General features: G+C 51.8%; 1 protein-coding gene across 3 annotated transcripts in view; it reads left to right on the top strand.

The window, feature by feature from the left end:
- The window catches only part of CF1H1orf226 (chromosome F1 C1orf226 homolog), a 283758-nt gene that overhangs the window by 75196 nt on the left and 191847 nt on the right, over positions 1-16715 (top strand). For 2 of the 3 annotated variants that reach the window (XM_045048983.1, XM_045048982.1), the window contains exon 2: positions 863-934. The exons of the other annotated variant lie outside the window; for it this stretch is intronic. In XM_045048983.1, the coding sequence (XP_044904918.1) occupies positions 863-934 (72 nt within the window). The remainder of the gene's footprint in view (positions 1-862; positions 935-16715) is intronic. 3 annotated transcript variants of the gene reach the window in all.

The following is a 16715-nucleotide window of genomic DNA, read 5'->3' as shown; positions in this document are numbered from 1 at the left end:
AATAAAGTTAAAAAAAAAGTTAAAAAGAAATCAAGTTGTAGGACAGTGCGAAGAGCGAACCTTTTTACGTAAAATAAATTCCTTTGTGTCCACGAATATGTGTCCATCAGCATATAAAAAGACTATGTCAGACTATCAATGGGCTGGGGGTGGTTATTTTGCTCAGCATATTTCTACATTATTAGAATAGTATACCGTGAGGAAGTATCCATGTATTAAACATTAACCTGGATGTCATTTTGTGTTTTGAAACGTTTCAGAAGATTAAGTTTTCTTTTTTCTTTTTTCGAAGATTCAAATTTTAAATAAAACATAATTAGCGTGTTCCTGTCCTCCAGTTAGGAACTTAATCAAGTGTGTGAGGTCCCTATAACATCGAGGGCTAACTCAATGAAGTGCCGTTAATTGAATAAAGCACATATTCCTTTTTTTTTGAAGGGGGGGTTCTGCTTTGATATAAGCAAAGCATATCTGTGTAAGACATTTTCTACCTCCTCGCATTTGATCTTTACTGGAACCCCATTTTACAGGTGAGGAAATTGAGACAAAGGCCAAGCGCCTCCCCCCAAAGATAGCGGTTCGGAGGTTCATCCCACCCAAGTCTTTCCGATTCAGGAACCTGCTTGAACACCATGCCCGGCCTCATTTCTGATGAGGAGCAGCATGACAAAGGAAGCATTGGTTTCTTGCGTTGATTTTTATAAAGTTAGAAGTAGGCCCCGAACGAGACACCCCTTTGGCTCTCGGTTTCCTCCTCCACAAAATAGGGAGCTTAACTGGATCTCCTTCCCTCCGCTAACATTCTGTGACCGGGGTCCCTTGCTGTCCCTCTTCTCAATGAGTGCTTGCTTCCTCCCCGCAGTACGTCGGAAGCCTGGATGTGCCGAGGCCCAATAGCAGAGTGGAGATCGTGGCGGCCATGCGCCGGATACGGGTGAGTGGCCGGAGGTGGGGCTGGGGGGGGTCAACTCGAGCATCTTAGCTGGTGCCCTTTTAGATGTGCTGGGGGTACCAAGGTGGGAGGCTGCGCCCACCGCCAACCGCAGACCCCTCTCCCTCCACTCTCCAGGGAAGCCGTTCTGAGTCGGGTGGTTCATCTGGATTAAAGGCCAAGGATTAAATCGATGTGGTGGCTGGAGGGACACTATCCCCCCCACTCTTCCGCTGCCCCGCTGCTCCTGAAACGAGGTGCAGGTGCCCTTGAGGGTGTGTGGGGTCCGCTGGGGAGTGAGAGAGAATGCTGACGTATCTTTTTAATTCAGATTTTAGGGGAAATGTCTGATAATTAGCTGTTAATTGACTCAAAAACACTAAAAAGGTAAAGCAATTTATTGTGGTATGTAAGAAGGTTGACTTGAATTTTTAAGAACAAACGTGGGATTTCAGCATAATTTCCTTGATCAGTTGCTTTGGGCCCCGAAAGGGTGTGTGTGCATTCTCTTGTGGCATTTCGGGCACCTTCTAGCAGCGTCTGGAAGACATTCCAGCCCGTTGCTTTCCGACTCTGGTACACAGAGCAGAGACTGAACAAAAACGAAGCTGCCTTCTGATCACCGTGAAGGAATTTGTCTGTGTGCTCTGCATTGACATAGGAGCTACTTGAAATTTTGTACATTTCGAAGGTAGGCTAAGCGATTGGTCAAATGGCATTGCATAACTTTTTGGAGAGAATGGGTGTCGGAGGTGGCTGGGTTGGTCATCCAGGATGCAGCCTGTTTTGGGCTCTTTGTTTGCAGAAGCATCTACCACCTAAATGGAAAACGTGTAGCAGATGTTGGGAGCTCCAGTTGGCTGTTCACCAATTTTACTTCCAGCCAATTCCTCTCCCCTGCAGAAACCTCAGGTCGGGGACAGCAGATTTGGGAAGAAAATTAGCATGTTTGTCCCTGTTTATCTGAGCAGTTCGTTAGCCTATTAAAATAACTTTTTCAGGGCGCCTGGGTGGCTCAGTCGGTTAAGTGTCTGGCTCTTGATTTCGGCTCAGGTCATGATCTCACGGTTCGTGAGTTTGAGCCCCGCATTGAGCTTCCAGAACAGAGCCTGCTTGCGATTCTTTCTCTCTCTCTGCCCCTCCCCTGCTGGTGCATGCTCTCTCTCAAATAAAACGTTAAAAAAAACAACAACAAACCACTTTTTCACTGCCTTGATCTTCCCAATTCAGCGTTTTTTTATTAAGTTGTATTTGTTGAAACTGTCAAAAAAACAATGCTCTTTTTCATGGTTGTGGGAATGAGTTGCTTCAAAGCACCTTCATGTGGGTTCATTTGATGTCCACAGCAAGCTGTCGAGGGGGGGGGTCCTGTTGCCCTCATTTTTTTTTAGATTAAAGCTCAGAGAGGGGCGCCTGGGTGGCGCAGTCGGTTAAGCGTCCGACTTCAGCCAGGTCACGATCTCGCGGTCTGTGAGTTCGAGCCCCGCGTCGGGCTCTGGGCTGATGGCTCAGAGCCTGGAGCCTGTTTCTGATTCTGTGTCTCCCTCTCTCTGCCCCAACCCCGTTCATGCTCTGTCTCTCTCTGTCCCAAAAAGAAATAATAAAAACATTGAAAAAAAAATTTTTAAAGCTCAGAGAGAGAGGGGTCCTGAGGAACCCTGGGGTCTAGGAGATGGTGGGCATGTGACCTGTGTGTAGTTCTCCCCTCACTCTCGAGAGACTGAGATTCTTCATCCCTGTGGCTTCAGGCTTGGCATTAAGTATATTCCCAGGTCTTTCCTCTACTTTCTTCATCTTCCTGTTCAGATAGAAAGCCCAGCAGCCTTGGTTGGGGGGGCGTCTGGGGGAGGCGTTCCCTGTGCTGGGATGGCCTGTGCTGTCACTATGGTTGGCGTCATTGCAGCCTGGGGCTGGCCTATCCTTGGGGTTTCACCGAAAATGCCTCTTTTCTTCATGTCGGACTAAGACATGGGGTGGGGGGGGACTATGTTGTCATTAATACCTTTATCATAGTTAGAGTCCTGTCTCTGTTAATATTAGCCGTCAATGGAAATAGTTACCGCTCCGCACGAAGTATGTGTGAGGTGCTTCATTAGGCCTTTTAGTCTAGAAATAATGATTCGCGACTACTCTAGGTGAGGCGAGGATACGATCGCATTTTGTAGGTGAGGAAACAGAGTTTGGGGGAGGTAGTTCTAGGTCAAGCTGCTGTCAGTAGGTGGAGCTGGGGCTCACACCCAGGACGGTGCTGCCGCCTCTGTGACCCTGCTCTCGAATGATCTTTTGGGTGATCGGCCCAGTTGGCGAACCAAGGCTTAGGATGTGGAACTTCCCTGGCGAGGGAGTCCGTGGCAGAAACACCACTTTGTGGAAGGAACAGAGCGTACCTCTGCAGAAGGCATCACCCCAAAGCTATGGAGGCCCCGGGGCATCCGGCAGGACTGGCCATGTGTTGGGGGCTGGAGCGGCCCCTGTCTCCTCTGCCCTTGTCACTTGTCAGCCCGTGTGGCCTTGTGCCAGCAAGTCCCTTCCCTGTGACCTGCTTCTAGCGCTTAATGAGCAAGCAGCTCATTAAATCAGAGGGAGAAACACACTGGCCAGAAAGCGGCTTGGTCTGGCTGGCCAGTCGCTTGTTTCGACTGGCCGCCATGACAGCAAGCGCTCTGGGTGTGTGTTTTACCCCGAAACCTCCAATTCACGGCTAGGTCCGGGCTGCTCTTTTCTGCTCTCCCTTTCACAAGCTGTTTGGTTGTAATTACAGTTGTCAAGGACTGAGGCGTGGGGTTTCTGTGTAAACGACCGTTCCTGACTTTGTTTCTCTGTGGAACGGTGCCAGGCCAGCGCTGGGCAGCAGACTCCGGGGTTTGGGTTGCTGGCTGCTCTGCAGATCCAGAGACGCAGGCCTCCCAGCTTGGCCGGGGCGGAGTGCTGGTCCTCAGGTTATAGAAGGATGACTGGGTCTTACACCTGGGTGTCTTGCCAAGCCCTTGACCTGCCGGTCTCCCTGATCTCTCCGGAGCTCTGCACGGGACAGGGGATAGGGCATCAGAGAGAAGGGACCGGCCTGAGGGGGGCCAGATGCACCTTCAGAGCTGAGGCCGCAGCAGGTGTGTGGACCCCTGTCCCTTCCTCAGTCCCACACTGGAGTGTCGGCTCCCCACTGAGTGTTTGGACCTTGTTGGTGTGACCTGTGTTTTGTTCTTCCCTCTCTCTGCTGCTTCTTTGTCTTGCCATACAGATTTTCTCTTAAAATTTATGTCATGTGTTTTTGGCATCTTTTTTCTTGTGTACTGTGCTTTTGAGATTTTTTAAAACAATGGTTAAAATACGTTAAATGTGACTATTAAAAAAATTGTTTTTAATGTTTATTTTTGGGAGAGAGGCAGAGTGGGGGGGAGGGGCAGAGAGAGAGAGAGAGGGAGACGCAGAATCCGAAGCAGGTTCCAGGCTCCGAGCTGTCAGCGTAGAGCCCGATGCGGGGCTTGAACCCGTGAACCGTGAGATCGTGAATTGAGCTGAAGTCGGACGCCTAACCCACGCAGCCACCCAGGCGCCCCGGCAACCACCTGTATACTCCGTTTCTATGATTTCGGCTGCTTGGATACCTCATCAATGGAGTCCTGTTGTATTTGTCATTTCGTGACTGGCTTACTTCCCGTAGCATAACGTCCCTGAGGTTCCTGTATGCTGTGGCACATGCCGGGACTTCTCTCCTTTATAAGGCTGCGCAGTATTCAATTGTATGTGTGTAATGAACACGTTTTCTTTATCCGGTCATCTGTTGACGGACGCTTGGGTTTCTTCCCCCTCTTGGCTGTCGTGAATAGTGCTGCCGTGACCATGGATGTGCAGATACCTCTGAAATGCTGCTTGGAATAATTTTGGGTCTCTACCCAGATGGGCGATTGTTAAATTATATGGCGATTCTATTTTTAATGTTTTGTATTGTCTTCCATAATGATTGTACCATTTAAAACTCTCACCGGTGGTACGCGAGGGTTTCAAGATTTTTTTTTTTCTCCTTAGTAACACACGAAACTTCTTGATGCTGGCCCTTTAAATAGATGGGCTTTCCTTTTCTGGACGGGATCTGTTGGGGGCAGGGGGGTCTCAGGAAGCAGAGCATGCATTCCCGGTGACTGCTAGGTTGCTTGCTGTCACAGAGTCCTCCTGGCTGAACTGTCCCCATGCCAGGGCATGCGGGTTCCTCATACCGTACTTGTGAGGACTGGGCTCGGGGTTGTGGATGGCAGTAACTTTAATACCTGAGTTTTGAAGCATTTTGGAAACGCAGGTAAATGCAGGTAAATACACCGAGAGACCCTCAGTTGCTTCGTGCAAGTCCTTAAAACTGGCAACGTCTTTTCACGGATTTCAGTGCAGCCCTCGCTGCCTTGGGGCGGCCCTCCCCCACCTGATCGTTTTGTTCCTTCCTGTGTTCTAGGGCACCTCTCTTCTGTGGTTTTTGAGTGACTTTCCAATCTGTCAGCATGACAGCCTGTGCTCAGTAGACTTTTGTTGAGTGACTCAGAAAATTAATCTTAGATGATAACCACGTGAGCATAAAGCAGGGAAACCCAGGAGGGGTTGTGCCAAGACGGGGGGGGGGGTGCGGGGGGGACCGGGAAGGAGGAATGCTCTGGACTCCGGTGGGTGGGGAGCCAGGCGGGGCTCCAGCGTGGCACCTGGTGTCGCCTTACCTCCTCACCTTTGGAACGTGTAGTAGCTTCTAGAAGGGAAGCCCCAGGTGGGCAAGGGGAGAGGCATCTTGCTGCGCCTTTGGTGCTGGAGAGGGGACAGACAGCCGTCTTTGTGGCCAGAGACCGAATGTCTGTCTGTTAAAACACCAGGGGACAGATCCCCACAGCCGTGTATCCGCTTGTGACTCCTGGCCCTGAAGTCACTTGTACTGCTTAGAAGTCACTTGTATTGCTTGTATCCAGATGCGTTCCGAGATGCTTGGTCTCCCGCTGAGGCCCCTCTGGCTGTGGGCTGGATGAAGTCCCGGCCACATGGCAGACAGCTTTCACAGTGGCCCAGCAGGGGACCAGAGTTTTCTGTTTTTGCTTTTTTTTTTTTTTTTCTTTTAAATGTTTATTTTTGAGAGAGACAGAGCATGACCAGGGGAGAGGCAGAGAGAGAGGGAGACACAGAATCCAAAGCAGGCTCCGGGCTCCAAGCTGTCAGCACAGAGCCTGTTGCCGGACTCGAGCTCACAAACCGTGAGATCGTGACCTGAGGCGAAGTCGGACACTTAACTGAGTGAGCCACTCAGGCGCCCCCAGAGTTTTTGGTTTAATCGTGGCTTGATTTCTCAAGTGTGGCTGCTCGGGGGTGGTGTGGTCATGCGGCCTTGAACAGAATGGGCTGGTGACCAGGAAGTGGCCAAGTCCTCCAGTCGCCCACAGCTCCCTTCTGGGATTGCCGACTCTTCCAGAACTTTTTCTCAAGGGAAAAGAAAAAAAAAAACCAACCCCTTGGGAGAACATGAGTGAAATGCCGTCCAGAGAACATCCGGGTCCTGGGGGCTGGTGGGCTTTATGGAGCAGCGTCTGCCGTGGTGAGGGTCTCTTGTCCTTGCCCGGGTCTCCTTCCCCACGGCCGGTAAGTCCCAGCAGTCACGTCCTCACTGCGTGTAACCCTCTGCATGTAACGTGGTCCCCGCAGCAGCATCTGCTCCTTTGCTGTTCATGGTCTTCCTCCTCGGGCTGGGAGCTGGCCCGTCCTCCTCGGAACACCGGTCACACAAAACTAGCACTTGCCACCCTAGCCTGGCCCTGTTAATTTCCTGTGGCTGCCGTAACCAGTGACTACAAATGGAGAGGCTTAGAACGCCACAAGGTGATCATCTTGCTTGGGGGGTCACAGATTTGAAACGGGGCGGAAATCAAGGAATTGGCAGGACTGCTCTCCTTCCTAAGGCTCCAGGAGCACATCCATGTGCTTGCTTGTCCAGCTTAGAGGCTGCCTGGATTCCTGGGCCTGGACCCCCTTCCATCTCCCGAGCCGTCAGCCATGGCACTCTGCCCTCTGCTCTGGGCCCCCTGCCTTCCCTTTCCCTGGTCAGGACCCTTGTCCTCACACAGGCCTCTCCTTCCTGCCCTCCCCTGATGATCCAGGTTTATCTCCCCTCTCAGAGCCCCTTTTGCCGAGTAGGGTAACCTAGTCACGGGTTTTGGAGACGAGGTTGGGGACCTCATGGGTGGCAGTGTCCCTACTCTGCCTACCACAAAGGGGTCAGAGCATTAGGCTTGTAGCAGGGATTGGAAAGATTCCACCCCTTTACTGAGGTGCCCTTGCGTGGGGCCAGGACGCCGTCTGCTCAGATCCCGCCTTCTGTGTGCTGCCTGAACGACTGTACAAGGTTCTTACCCCATTGGCCTTTGTTTAATCATCGGTAAAATTGGGATGTCTTCTTGGCAGATAGATGTTACGGTTATGTGTGTGCGTGCAGAGCACTGAGCAAAGCCCTCGTGTGGGTGGTGCTCTGTAAATAATAGTTCCTTCCCCCCCTTTCTAGTGTGTATCGGGGAGGGACAGTGGGGTGAGAAGACTGCACAAGATGGCTGCCGGACACACACAGGCGCCTGGTAAGTGTTTGCTAGAAAAGACCTCGTCAGCTCTGTGCGTCAGTTACTTTTTTCCCTTAGTCTGTAGATGAGTGTTTCTCAGAGGGGGATCCGTGGCACTCTTGGAATCTATGGGTGTGTTCTCCAGGGTCTGAGAGTCCTCTGTAAGAATTCAAAAAAATGTCCGTTTTCATTTGATCCTAGTAAAGTAACGTAAGCCTGTCCCGGCCTGTGGGAGGGCCCCCCTCTGCCCCAGCGCCTTCAGCTAATTTATGGTCCGCAGTTGTGTTTGTCTGCTGACGTTGGCACCAAATAGTTCTTCCGTCATCATCGTGTGCTGCGGAGAAAGAAAAGTTCATAATATGTCTGTGATGAATTCCCGTAAGGCGTGGGACACATGACTGTACCGTGCCCTGTTTGGAATTAAGACCGTGCGGTGGTTTGAGCGGAGGAAAGTGGCAGAGAATGGGTTCGGTGTGTGGGTCCTGGGACGGAAGGCAGGTCCCTGGGGCGCTGGTTGAGATGCTCGTGGCTGATGGGACTGGCACCTGTCCTGGTTAGTTCCGGCATCTCTTCTGATTCATTGGCACCTGAGCTTTCCTGGTTGTCAAAATTCCGAGTATCACCCCTGAGTTTGCGTACCCCAGACTTAGAAGAACTTGGGTGAGGTGGTCACTTGGTCGCCTTGTGAGCAGTGACGGGATTTCAGTGAAATAAACTCTTCTCTGAAGTTACTGGGCGTATAAGTTGTGTTTAATTGAGAAATGTGTGCAGGCTGTGGATGTATGGGTACTTGCTGTGTAGTTTTAGGCCCTACGTATTGAATGATGTGGCAAGCACGATTTGTTAGCGCTCGTTTTGGGAGCTGCTTTGTTGAGACCTAATCACATATCCTACGATTCACCCGTTTAAAGTGTATATAATTCATCAGGTTGTAGTCTATTTCTGGTGTTCTGCTGCCATTACCACAGTCGATTTTAGAGCATTTTTATCACCCCGAGAAGAAATCCCAGTTTTTTCTCGTTTAAATAATTTATTGTCAAGCTAGCTAACATACAGCGTGTACAGTATAGTCTTGGCGTCGAGAGTAGATTCCTATGATCCATCGCTTACCTACGACACCCAGTGCTCGTCCCAACAAGTGCCCTCCTCAGTGCCCATCACCCATTCTCCCCTCTCCCCCCACCCCCATCAATGCTCAGTTCTCTGTATTTAAGAGTCTCTTATGGTTTACCTCCCTGTTTGTAACTTATTTTTCCTTTCTTTCCCCCATGGTCTTCTGTTAAGTTTCTCAAATTCCACATGTGAGTGAAAACATATGATCTCTGTCTTTCTCTGCCTGACTTATTTCACTTAGCGGAATACCCTCCCGTTCCATCCACGTTGTTGCAAATGGCAGGATCTCACTCTTAGAAATCCCACTTCTTAGCCAGCACTTCTCAGTCTCTCCCTTGAGGCCCCCAGCCGCTAATCTATTTCCTGTCTTTATGGATTTGTCTGTTGTGGACATTTCCTATAAATGGCATCGTTGGTACACGGCCTTTGATGTCTGGCTTCTTCCACTTAGTGTGATGTTTCGTTTGTGTTGTGGCACGTATCAACACTTCATTTCTTTTTGTTACTGAGTAATATTCCATAGTGCGGGTGTGCCACATGTCATTTATTCAAATGCTGTTTGTGAAAATCTTTTTTTCTTTAAAAGCGGGCCAGACTTCATTAAACTTCCTAAAACACTTGATATGGCTTGAATGGCGTGTGACGGGGAGGTTACTAGGGCTCTTTCTCAGCCAAACGAGAAAGGGATCATTGCTTTCTTAGGGATGCTGGGGCAAGGCATTCTCATCGATATGAAGAATAGTATGCTGATAGCATAACTTCATTTTTTTCCTGCGCTCCTTTAAAAAAGAAAAAGGTATCAACGTCTTTTGTGAGCCAATATTGTTTTAGGCTCTGGGGATACGGCAGTCTACAAGACCAAGGGCTTGTCTGCCTGGAGCTTATATTCTGGTTGAGATGGAGGTAGGAGATGGTTACCCTCCCGTGTCACATGTGACTTGTCTGCGGGCAGATAAAGCACCAAACAGGATAGATGGTGTCAGGAGGTAGGGTGGGTGCTATTTTATACAGATCGCCGGAAAAGGCCTCTGGGTTATGGTGACCTTGGAGTCTGTAGAGGTGTGAATACGGAAGGGAGGGAGGACTCTGTGAATCTCTGGAGAAAGATCTCCAGACAGAGGGAGAGAAGCAGTGCAAAGGCCCTGGGGCAGGAGTGGGTTTTGCTGCGAGAAGGGAGAAGGTCGTCAGTGTGGCTGGAGACTCAAGAGTCCCACGCGGGGAAGGCAGATTATACCTCGTGAGAATCTGGTTCACCGAGTGAATCCCTGGGTGCCTGACCACACGTGAGAAAATGCATTTATCTTTCCCCCGAATCCGTACCAGAGCGAACACGCACCCTGCACAAGGAGTGAGTGATTCTGCTCCCGCAGTGAGTGATTCGGGAAGGATTTTAAAACTGGGGCAGAACTGCCAAATGCGTTATCCGTCAGCAGAGGAGTTAGTAAGAATCCGTTGTTACCAAAGCCAAACACCTGTCTTTATTACAGCCGTGCATGCTCAAGAGTAAGAAATAATGTAATTGGGTTTCCACGGGAGCATTTGCATACTGCCCAGCCCGGTCGACAGATTCTTGCACCGGCCCACTTAATACCTAAAGCCAGCAATGTTTATCCATCACACCAGGAGGATATGAAGAGTTCAAGTTCATTGCCGCCACAGCAGCCAGCCTTTGGGGACCCATGTGTAACTGACCAGCTGCTCCTTGTTTTGATGGCTTCTGTGGATTTTTAAATCTACCTACCATGATGCTTATTGTAACCATTTGTAAGTGCACAACTCAGTGGCATTAAATACGTTCACAAGACTCTGTACCCGTCACCACTACCTGTATCCTAAACCTTTTCATCGACCCCAACGCGAGCTGTGTACCCATGAAACATCACTGCCTCTTTCCCCTCAGCTCCTGGTAACCTCTATTCTGCCTTCTGTCTCTATGATTTTGCCTATTTTGGCTTCCTCCCCTAAGTAGAATCTCCTACAACACGTGTCTGCCTCTCTCTGGTGTATTTCACCATGCAAGGTGTTTTCAAGGACCATCTATATTGTACCGTATGTCAAACACTTGATTCCTTTTAATTGACTAGTATCTTTTCTGCACTGCACACACCACACAGGCTTTAGTGTGTGGCTGTTTCCTCTTTGGATCTAAAGCTGCGTCCTCCGGGAGAGCGATGCACACCCCCAGACCAAGACCTCAGAACCGGCCGCTGAGGACCTGAGCCGCCGGGAGGGAAACCCCTGTCCCCTGTGGAGAGGTCCAATCCCTATACACAGGAGTCAGTGTTCACGTGCATTGTCCTCAAATATTGGTTTCTAGTAACCCTGTAAAAAGCAGGTATTACCCTTGCTTTGCAGGTAAGAATGATCATAGAGAAGTGACTTGCTCAAACTAATGATAGTGATTTTTTTTTTAAATGTTTATTTTTGAGAGAGAGAGAGAATGTGTGAGAAGGGGAGTGGCAGAGAGAGATGGGGACAGAGGATCCGAGGCGGGCTCCATGCTGACAGCAGAGAGCGCGACACGGGGCTCCAACCCATGAACTGCGAGATCGTGACCTGAGCCGAAGTCAGACGCTAACTGACTGAGCCCCCCAGGCGCCCCTGGATATTGTTGTCCTTACCAGTAATAACCAAATTTGAATATAGATTGTACCATTTGCTGTCACAGTGCTAGGTTCCATGCAAAGTGCTTCACAAGTGTTACTTGATCCTACCACAGCTCCGTGTGGCATAGGTACGATCGTCATCTCATTTTATAGATGAGGAAACTGAGGCACAGAGAGGCTAATTAACGCGTCCCGAGTCACAAGGCTGGTATGGTTGTGGTATCATAACCGAGACGAGGCTGCAGCCTGCTCACTCCCTCCCGGCTCAGACATCCTGCTCAGAACCTCCGAGAATGTGCTGCCGGGCCCTGCTTTACCGCGTGTCGCTCCAGGCGGCATCGTCCGTGTCCCTGATTGTGCCTTTCTCTAGTCTGGGCACACGGCCAGACGTTGTACAGCGTGAGATGTCAAGAAGGCCATCGTCTGATTTTTAGAAACGACTTTTTTAGAGTTGGAGGCTCGCACATCCTGTGCGACACCCCCCATTTGGACGTCCCAAAGGCTCCTTCAATTCACTGTGTCAGAAACGGAGCACATCATTTTCGTGGTCTCTTCTCTTTGCTGGGAACCCTCTCCCGGGGTCGTTTCGCTCCTCGCGCTCTCTTACCTCATGGCAGGCATCTTATCCATGCAGGAGCGGAAGCCAGAAACCTCAGGGTCATAGACTCTTTTCTGTGTCTGCCCCCACATTCGTCACCCTTACCAGCTTTGCCTCTGAAATATTTCTCAATCGCGTGTCTCCCCTTGAGTCCCTGCCTGGGGAGGACCATGTCCTCTTACTGCTTGGACGGCTGCAGTAGCCGTTCACACGGCGGCTGGACCACATCCTATCCGTCCTCCACACGGCTGCCCAGCTCCTCTAGCTAAAGGCCAGTCTGCAAGAGTTGTCTTGCTTAAAACCACTGGGTGATGATTCCTCACCTGCAGGCCGGAGCCTCAACTCCGTGCAAGACACACGGGGTGCTGCTGGGAAGCTCAGGCCACATCGGTGGTCCTCTTGCTCGGAGGGCCCTGCGTGTGGCCTGTCCGGGGGTCCGCCTCTGCTCTTCCCTCTGAGAAGCACCCCCTTCTCAATCAGGACTCAGCTGAACTTCTGCTTATCTTCTACAAGGCAGGGGGACTTTTGGTCCCTTCTGGAGGCTCTCCCTCTCTGGAGACCTCTGTCTCTGCATTTACCACGACGCATTTGTCTCCTGGAGGGCTCGGACTGTGATCATCATCCTGAGAGTCAAGGGGGAAGTTTCTCAGCTGCTAGCTCTTCTTAAAACAGGGCAACCCTGCAGGAATTAAAGTCAGTTGATGGGTGTCTGGTCCTTAGTACGGGCTGGCCTGTGGTCGATAATCCAGTAGTTGGGGGCGTCTCCTTTCCAGCCCTGCTGGGGATGTGACGGGGACACGGAGTAGTTGCTTCGTGTAGGTTAAATGAAGTGCTACATGAGGGGCGCCTGGGCGGCTCAGTCAGCTAAGCATCCGACTTCAGCTCGGGTCGTGATCTCGTGGTTTGTGGGTTCGAGCCCCGTGTCAGGCTCTGTGCTGACAGCTCAGAGCCTGGAGCCTGTTTTGGATTCTGTGTCTCCCTCTCTCTGCCCTTCCCCTGCTTGCTTTCTGTGTCTCTCTCAAAAATAAACATTAAAAAAAAAAAAAAGAGAGAGACCCCGTGTGAAAGGCTTTGTAAACTGTCACGTGCACGTGCAGACAGGCGGTTGTTGGACCCAGAAGGCATCGAGACGGGCGGCCCCGGACCCTCGCTGGTGCGGTCTCCCGCCTGGTGTCGCAACCCCGGGTTGAATCTGGTGCTTCCCTCCCCGGATCTCGATGGAAAACGTGCTGTGCCTGCCTATCCTGTATGGCAGCCGGCCCTTTGGCTTTTCAACAGTGTGAAAAATAATGGGGCAGCTGCTGTTCCCCCGGAGAGGTCCACGTGGCAGTCGGCTGCGGGGGTGACGAATCGCTTCTCCTTAGTGAACTCAACCCTGCTGTTGAGTGTGATCTTAGCAGTTTCCTTAACCGCTAACCCTGCTGAGAAGAAGCGGCATTCTTTTTTTTTTTTTTTTTTTTTTTTTTTAATGGTGTCATCTCCACGGGGCTTGATAGGTGGGTGAAGTGCACAATCCTGGCTTTCTGCTGCAGAGTGGGTCTTTGTTTACCCTGGCCCGGGAGATGCTGGAAGAGAAGGCAGTTGGCAGAGTTCAAGGTATGTGTTAATATTTTAAAATCGGACTCGGCGCCTTCTTCTTTCTTCAGAGGTATGAACCTGAAAGCCCCGTCCTGGAAAATCCGGCAAAGAACAGGGAGGGGATGGTTTGATTTCTTCTAGGTGACCTGGGCACCCAGACCTAGACGCGCAGGCATTAAGAGCCTGGTTCAACTGTAGCAACGGCAGCGAGTCGAACGTCGCCGTCATCAGTTGTCACGCGACAGGTGCCGTTCTGCGCGCTTGGCCTGCGGTGTCTTGCCGAACCCTCCCGGTCACGTGCCCAAGGTCACACACTCGCTCACTGGCCAGGAATCTGGCTCCAGAAACTGGGCTCCCCACTGCTTCTCTAGGATAGACCTACATCCCCACCAAGTGCGCCCTTTGGAGATCATCTGTGGTCGGACGTCACGTGTTCGCACAGCGCGCAGCCTTGGCCTCCCTGCCGGGCTCCCCCCTGCGCCGGCTCAGCAGTGGTCTGCATTTGCTCCTTCCCGTTGACAGTGGTCCCATCCCATCTCTGCTTCCTGGAGCTGCTGGGTGAGCCAGTGTGCCGAGGTGGGGCTCCCAAACCGACCCTTTCCTGCCCGGTCCTCGGCCGGGCTCCACTGGCACAGCCTCGGAAACAGCTGCTAACTGGGGTCAGGCCCCTCGGAGGGAGAGGGGACAGCAGGGGACCTGCTGGCTCGGAAGAGCAAAGGCCGAGAACCCATATGCCATTGGTGTGGGTGCTGTCTCAGGCTTGGGGGCAGAAAGGTCGGTCTGTCTCTCTTGCCTCCTTCCTTCATGCACCGAAGCACCAAGAGGAGGTCGTGGTGAGGACAAGATGGGGAGAGAGGCTCGGAGCCTCCAACCACGGTCTCCTCTAGGTGGTGGAGACCGCGGCTTATCGAATAAGGGGCTTCAGGGGCTGAGGTCGTGAGGGATTGGAATCCAGTCTGGCTCAGTGCGGGCGTCAGAGCCGAAACCGGGCCCGCTTTGGGGTCGGGCCGCCTGCCTGGTGTGAGGCTCGGACCCCAAGATTCTGTTCCACGCGGGGGAACCGGGCTGGGCCGTCTTTGAAGCACCGGACTTTGAGGTCAGAATAAAAGGTTGGCTTCTCCTGACCGGGATTTCCGAAGGAGCACAGGACGCGAACCAGCAGGATGCCGGGTGCCACTTCCGGATGAGACCCGCCGCGAGGGGGTGCCGGGCACCCCTCCGCCTCTCCACGCTGCTGCCCCTGCTGCCCCGGGACCCTGGCTCTTCTCCCGGCACCTGCCTTCTTGCGCCCCTGCCCCCGGTTTTCTACAGAGATCCCCCTCCTTCCTTCAGCAGGCATGACACTTAATTTGAGCAAGAGTTTGGCTGCCTTTACACAACTGCACCCTGCCAACGGGCCAGTGGGGAGTCGGTAGCTGGGTCGTTTATTGAAAGATGTCATATTGATTTATGATTTTCACTTTAATCCACTCCCAGACACCCCTGCATTTAATTGCCTGGCTGGGCACTCAGGCTGCTCCCTTAAAGAATCCAGTGCCCTGGGGCGCCCGGGTGGCTCCGTCGGTTGCACGTCCGACTCTTGAATTTGGCCCAGATCATGGGATCGAGCCCCCCATTGGGCTCGGCGCTGAGCATGGAGCCTGCTTAAGATTCTGTCTGTCTCCCTCTGGCCCTCTCCCCCACGCGTGCGTGCTCTCTCCCTGTAATTAAAAAAACAAGCAACAGAACCCAGTGTCCTGTCCCCAGAGAGAAGGGAGTTTCTCTTGAGTGTGCATGCAGAACCGCTGTGTGCGTGCGGCTGGCGTGCGTCCGGCCTCACGGAGGAGGCTATGCTGGCAGGGCTGGAGGGCTTGTCTTGTCCACCCAGCACGTGGCTTCTGGACCAGCCGGAGGTCCGTCACGTTCCTGCTCAGACGCCTTCAGTGGCTCCCTATGGCCAGCAAGTGAAACCCGGAGTTCTCAGCGGGCGGGCAGGGACCAGCTGTGCCTGTCAAAACTTCTCTCCCATTGCTGTCCAGTTCTGTGGGCAAACTGACTTAAGAATAATTAGTCTTCGAACGTGTGGTGTCCGATGTGTCCCCCTGTCACGTGCTTCCCTGTCTCTGGAATTCTCTGCTTTTGCTGCCTGCCTATCGTCTTCGTCTTCGAGGCCCACGTCAGATGAAAACCTTTGCTAGGAAATTCTTGCGATTTCTGAGCCGTGGCTCAACTCAGCCGCCGTCTGTCTGTCTGTCTCTCCCCCTCTTTCCTCAGGGATTTCAGCCTGCTTTGTGTTATAATCGGTCGTTCGTATTGAATTGCGACTTGGTGAGAGCAAGTGACAACTGTTTGTTGGTCACACGCGTCCCGGCAGTGTGGGGTTCCGTGCCTGGGGGAGTGACACCGAGCATCTCTGGAGGGGTTCCCTCCGTGTTCAGTGCACTAGTCCTCGCCGGAGCTTTCGAAGATCAAGGCTGTGTTTAGTCCCATTCTGTCAGCTCAGGGCCAGCCAGGGGAAGTCAGGAGCCATTTGAGTCACCTTGCTGGCATGGACGCTGAGGGTTGAGAGTCCACTACCCAGGCCATGAACTACCCCACCCGTTAATGGAGTGCTATTTTTCTGTGAACCCACAGAGCAGAGTTTACCCCTGCCCAACGGGAGTCTTTTCTTTTTTCTTTTCTTTTAATAAGCTTTTTACTTAAAGATGTTATGTTTACGGAATTATTGTAAAGAGAGTAGAGGGAGTTCCTGTATACCCCCACCCAGTTTCTCCTCTTATTGGCATGGCACGTTGGGAAACCTGAATGAACCAAGTTCGATCCGTTGTTGTTGACTGAAGTCCATACTTGATGGCGATTCCTTAGTTCTTCCTAATGTCCCTTTTCCAGGATCCCATCTGAGATAGCACATGATATTAAGTCATCATGTCTCCTTAGGCTCCTGTTGGCTGTGACGGTTTCTTAGCCTTCCCTCGTAGTTGATGACCTTGATAGTTTTGAGGATTCCTTGTTGGGCGTGTTGTATAGGATGGGGGGCTGAGTTGGGTAAGCGTCTGACTCTTGGTTTCTGCTCGGATCATGATCTCATGGTTCATGGGATGGGGCCCTGTGTCGGGCTCTGTGCTGACAGTGCTGAGCCCTCTTGGGATTCTCTCTCTCCCTCTGCCCCTCTCATACTTGTGTGGGTTCTCTCTCTCTCTCTCTCTCTCTCTCTCTCTCAAATAAATGCGTAAAAAAAAAAAAGGCCGCTCAGCTGGGATTTGTCTGGTGTCATGAGTGAACCAGGGTGTTTGGGGAAGAACAGAGGTGAAGGGTCGTTTCTCAGCACATTCTGTCAC

The sequence above is a fragment of the Felis catus genome, chromosome F1, assembly GCF_018350175.1.
Source record: "Felis catus isolate Fca126 chromosome F1, F.catus_Fca126_mat1.0, whole genome shotgun sequence".
NCBI classification, from domain to species: Eukaryota; Metazoa; Chordata; class Mammalia; order Carnivora; family Felidae; genus Felis; species Felis catus.
This window is presented reverse-complemented; position numbering and strand designations above follow the sequence as displayed.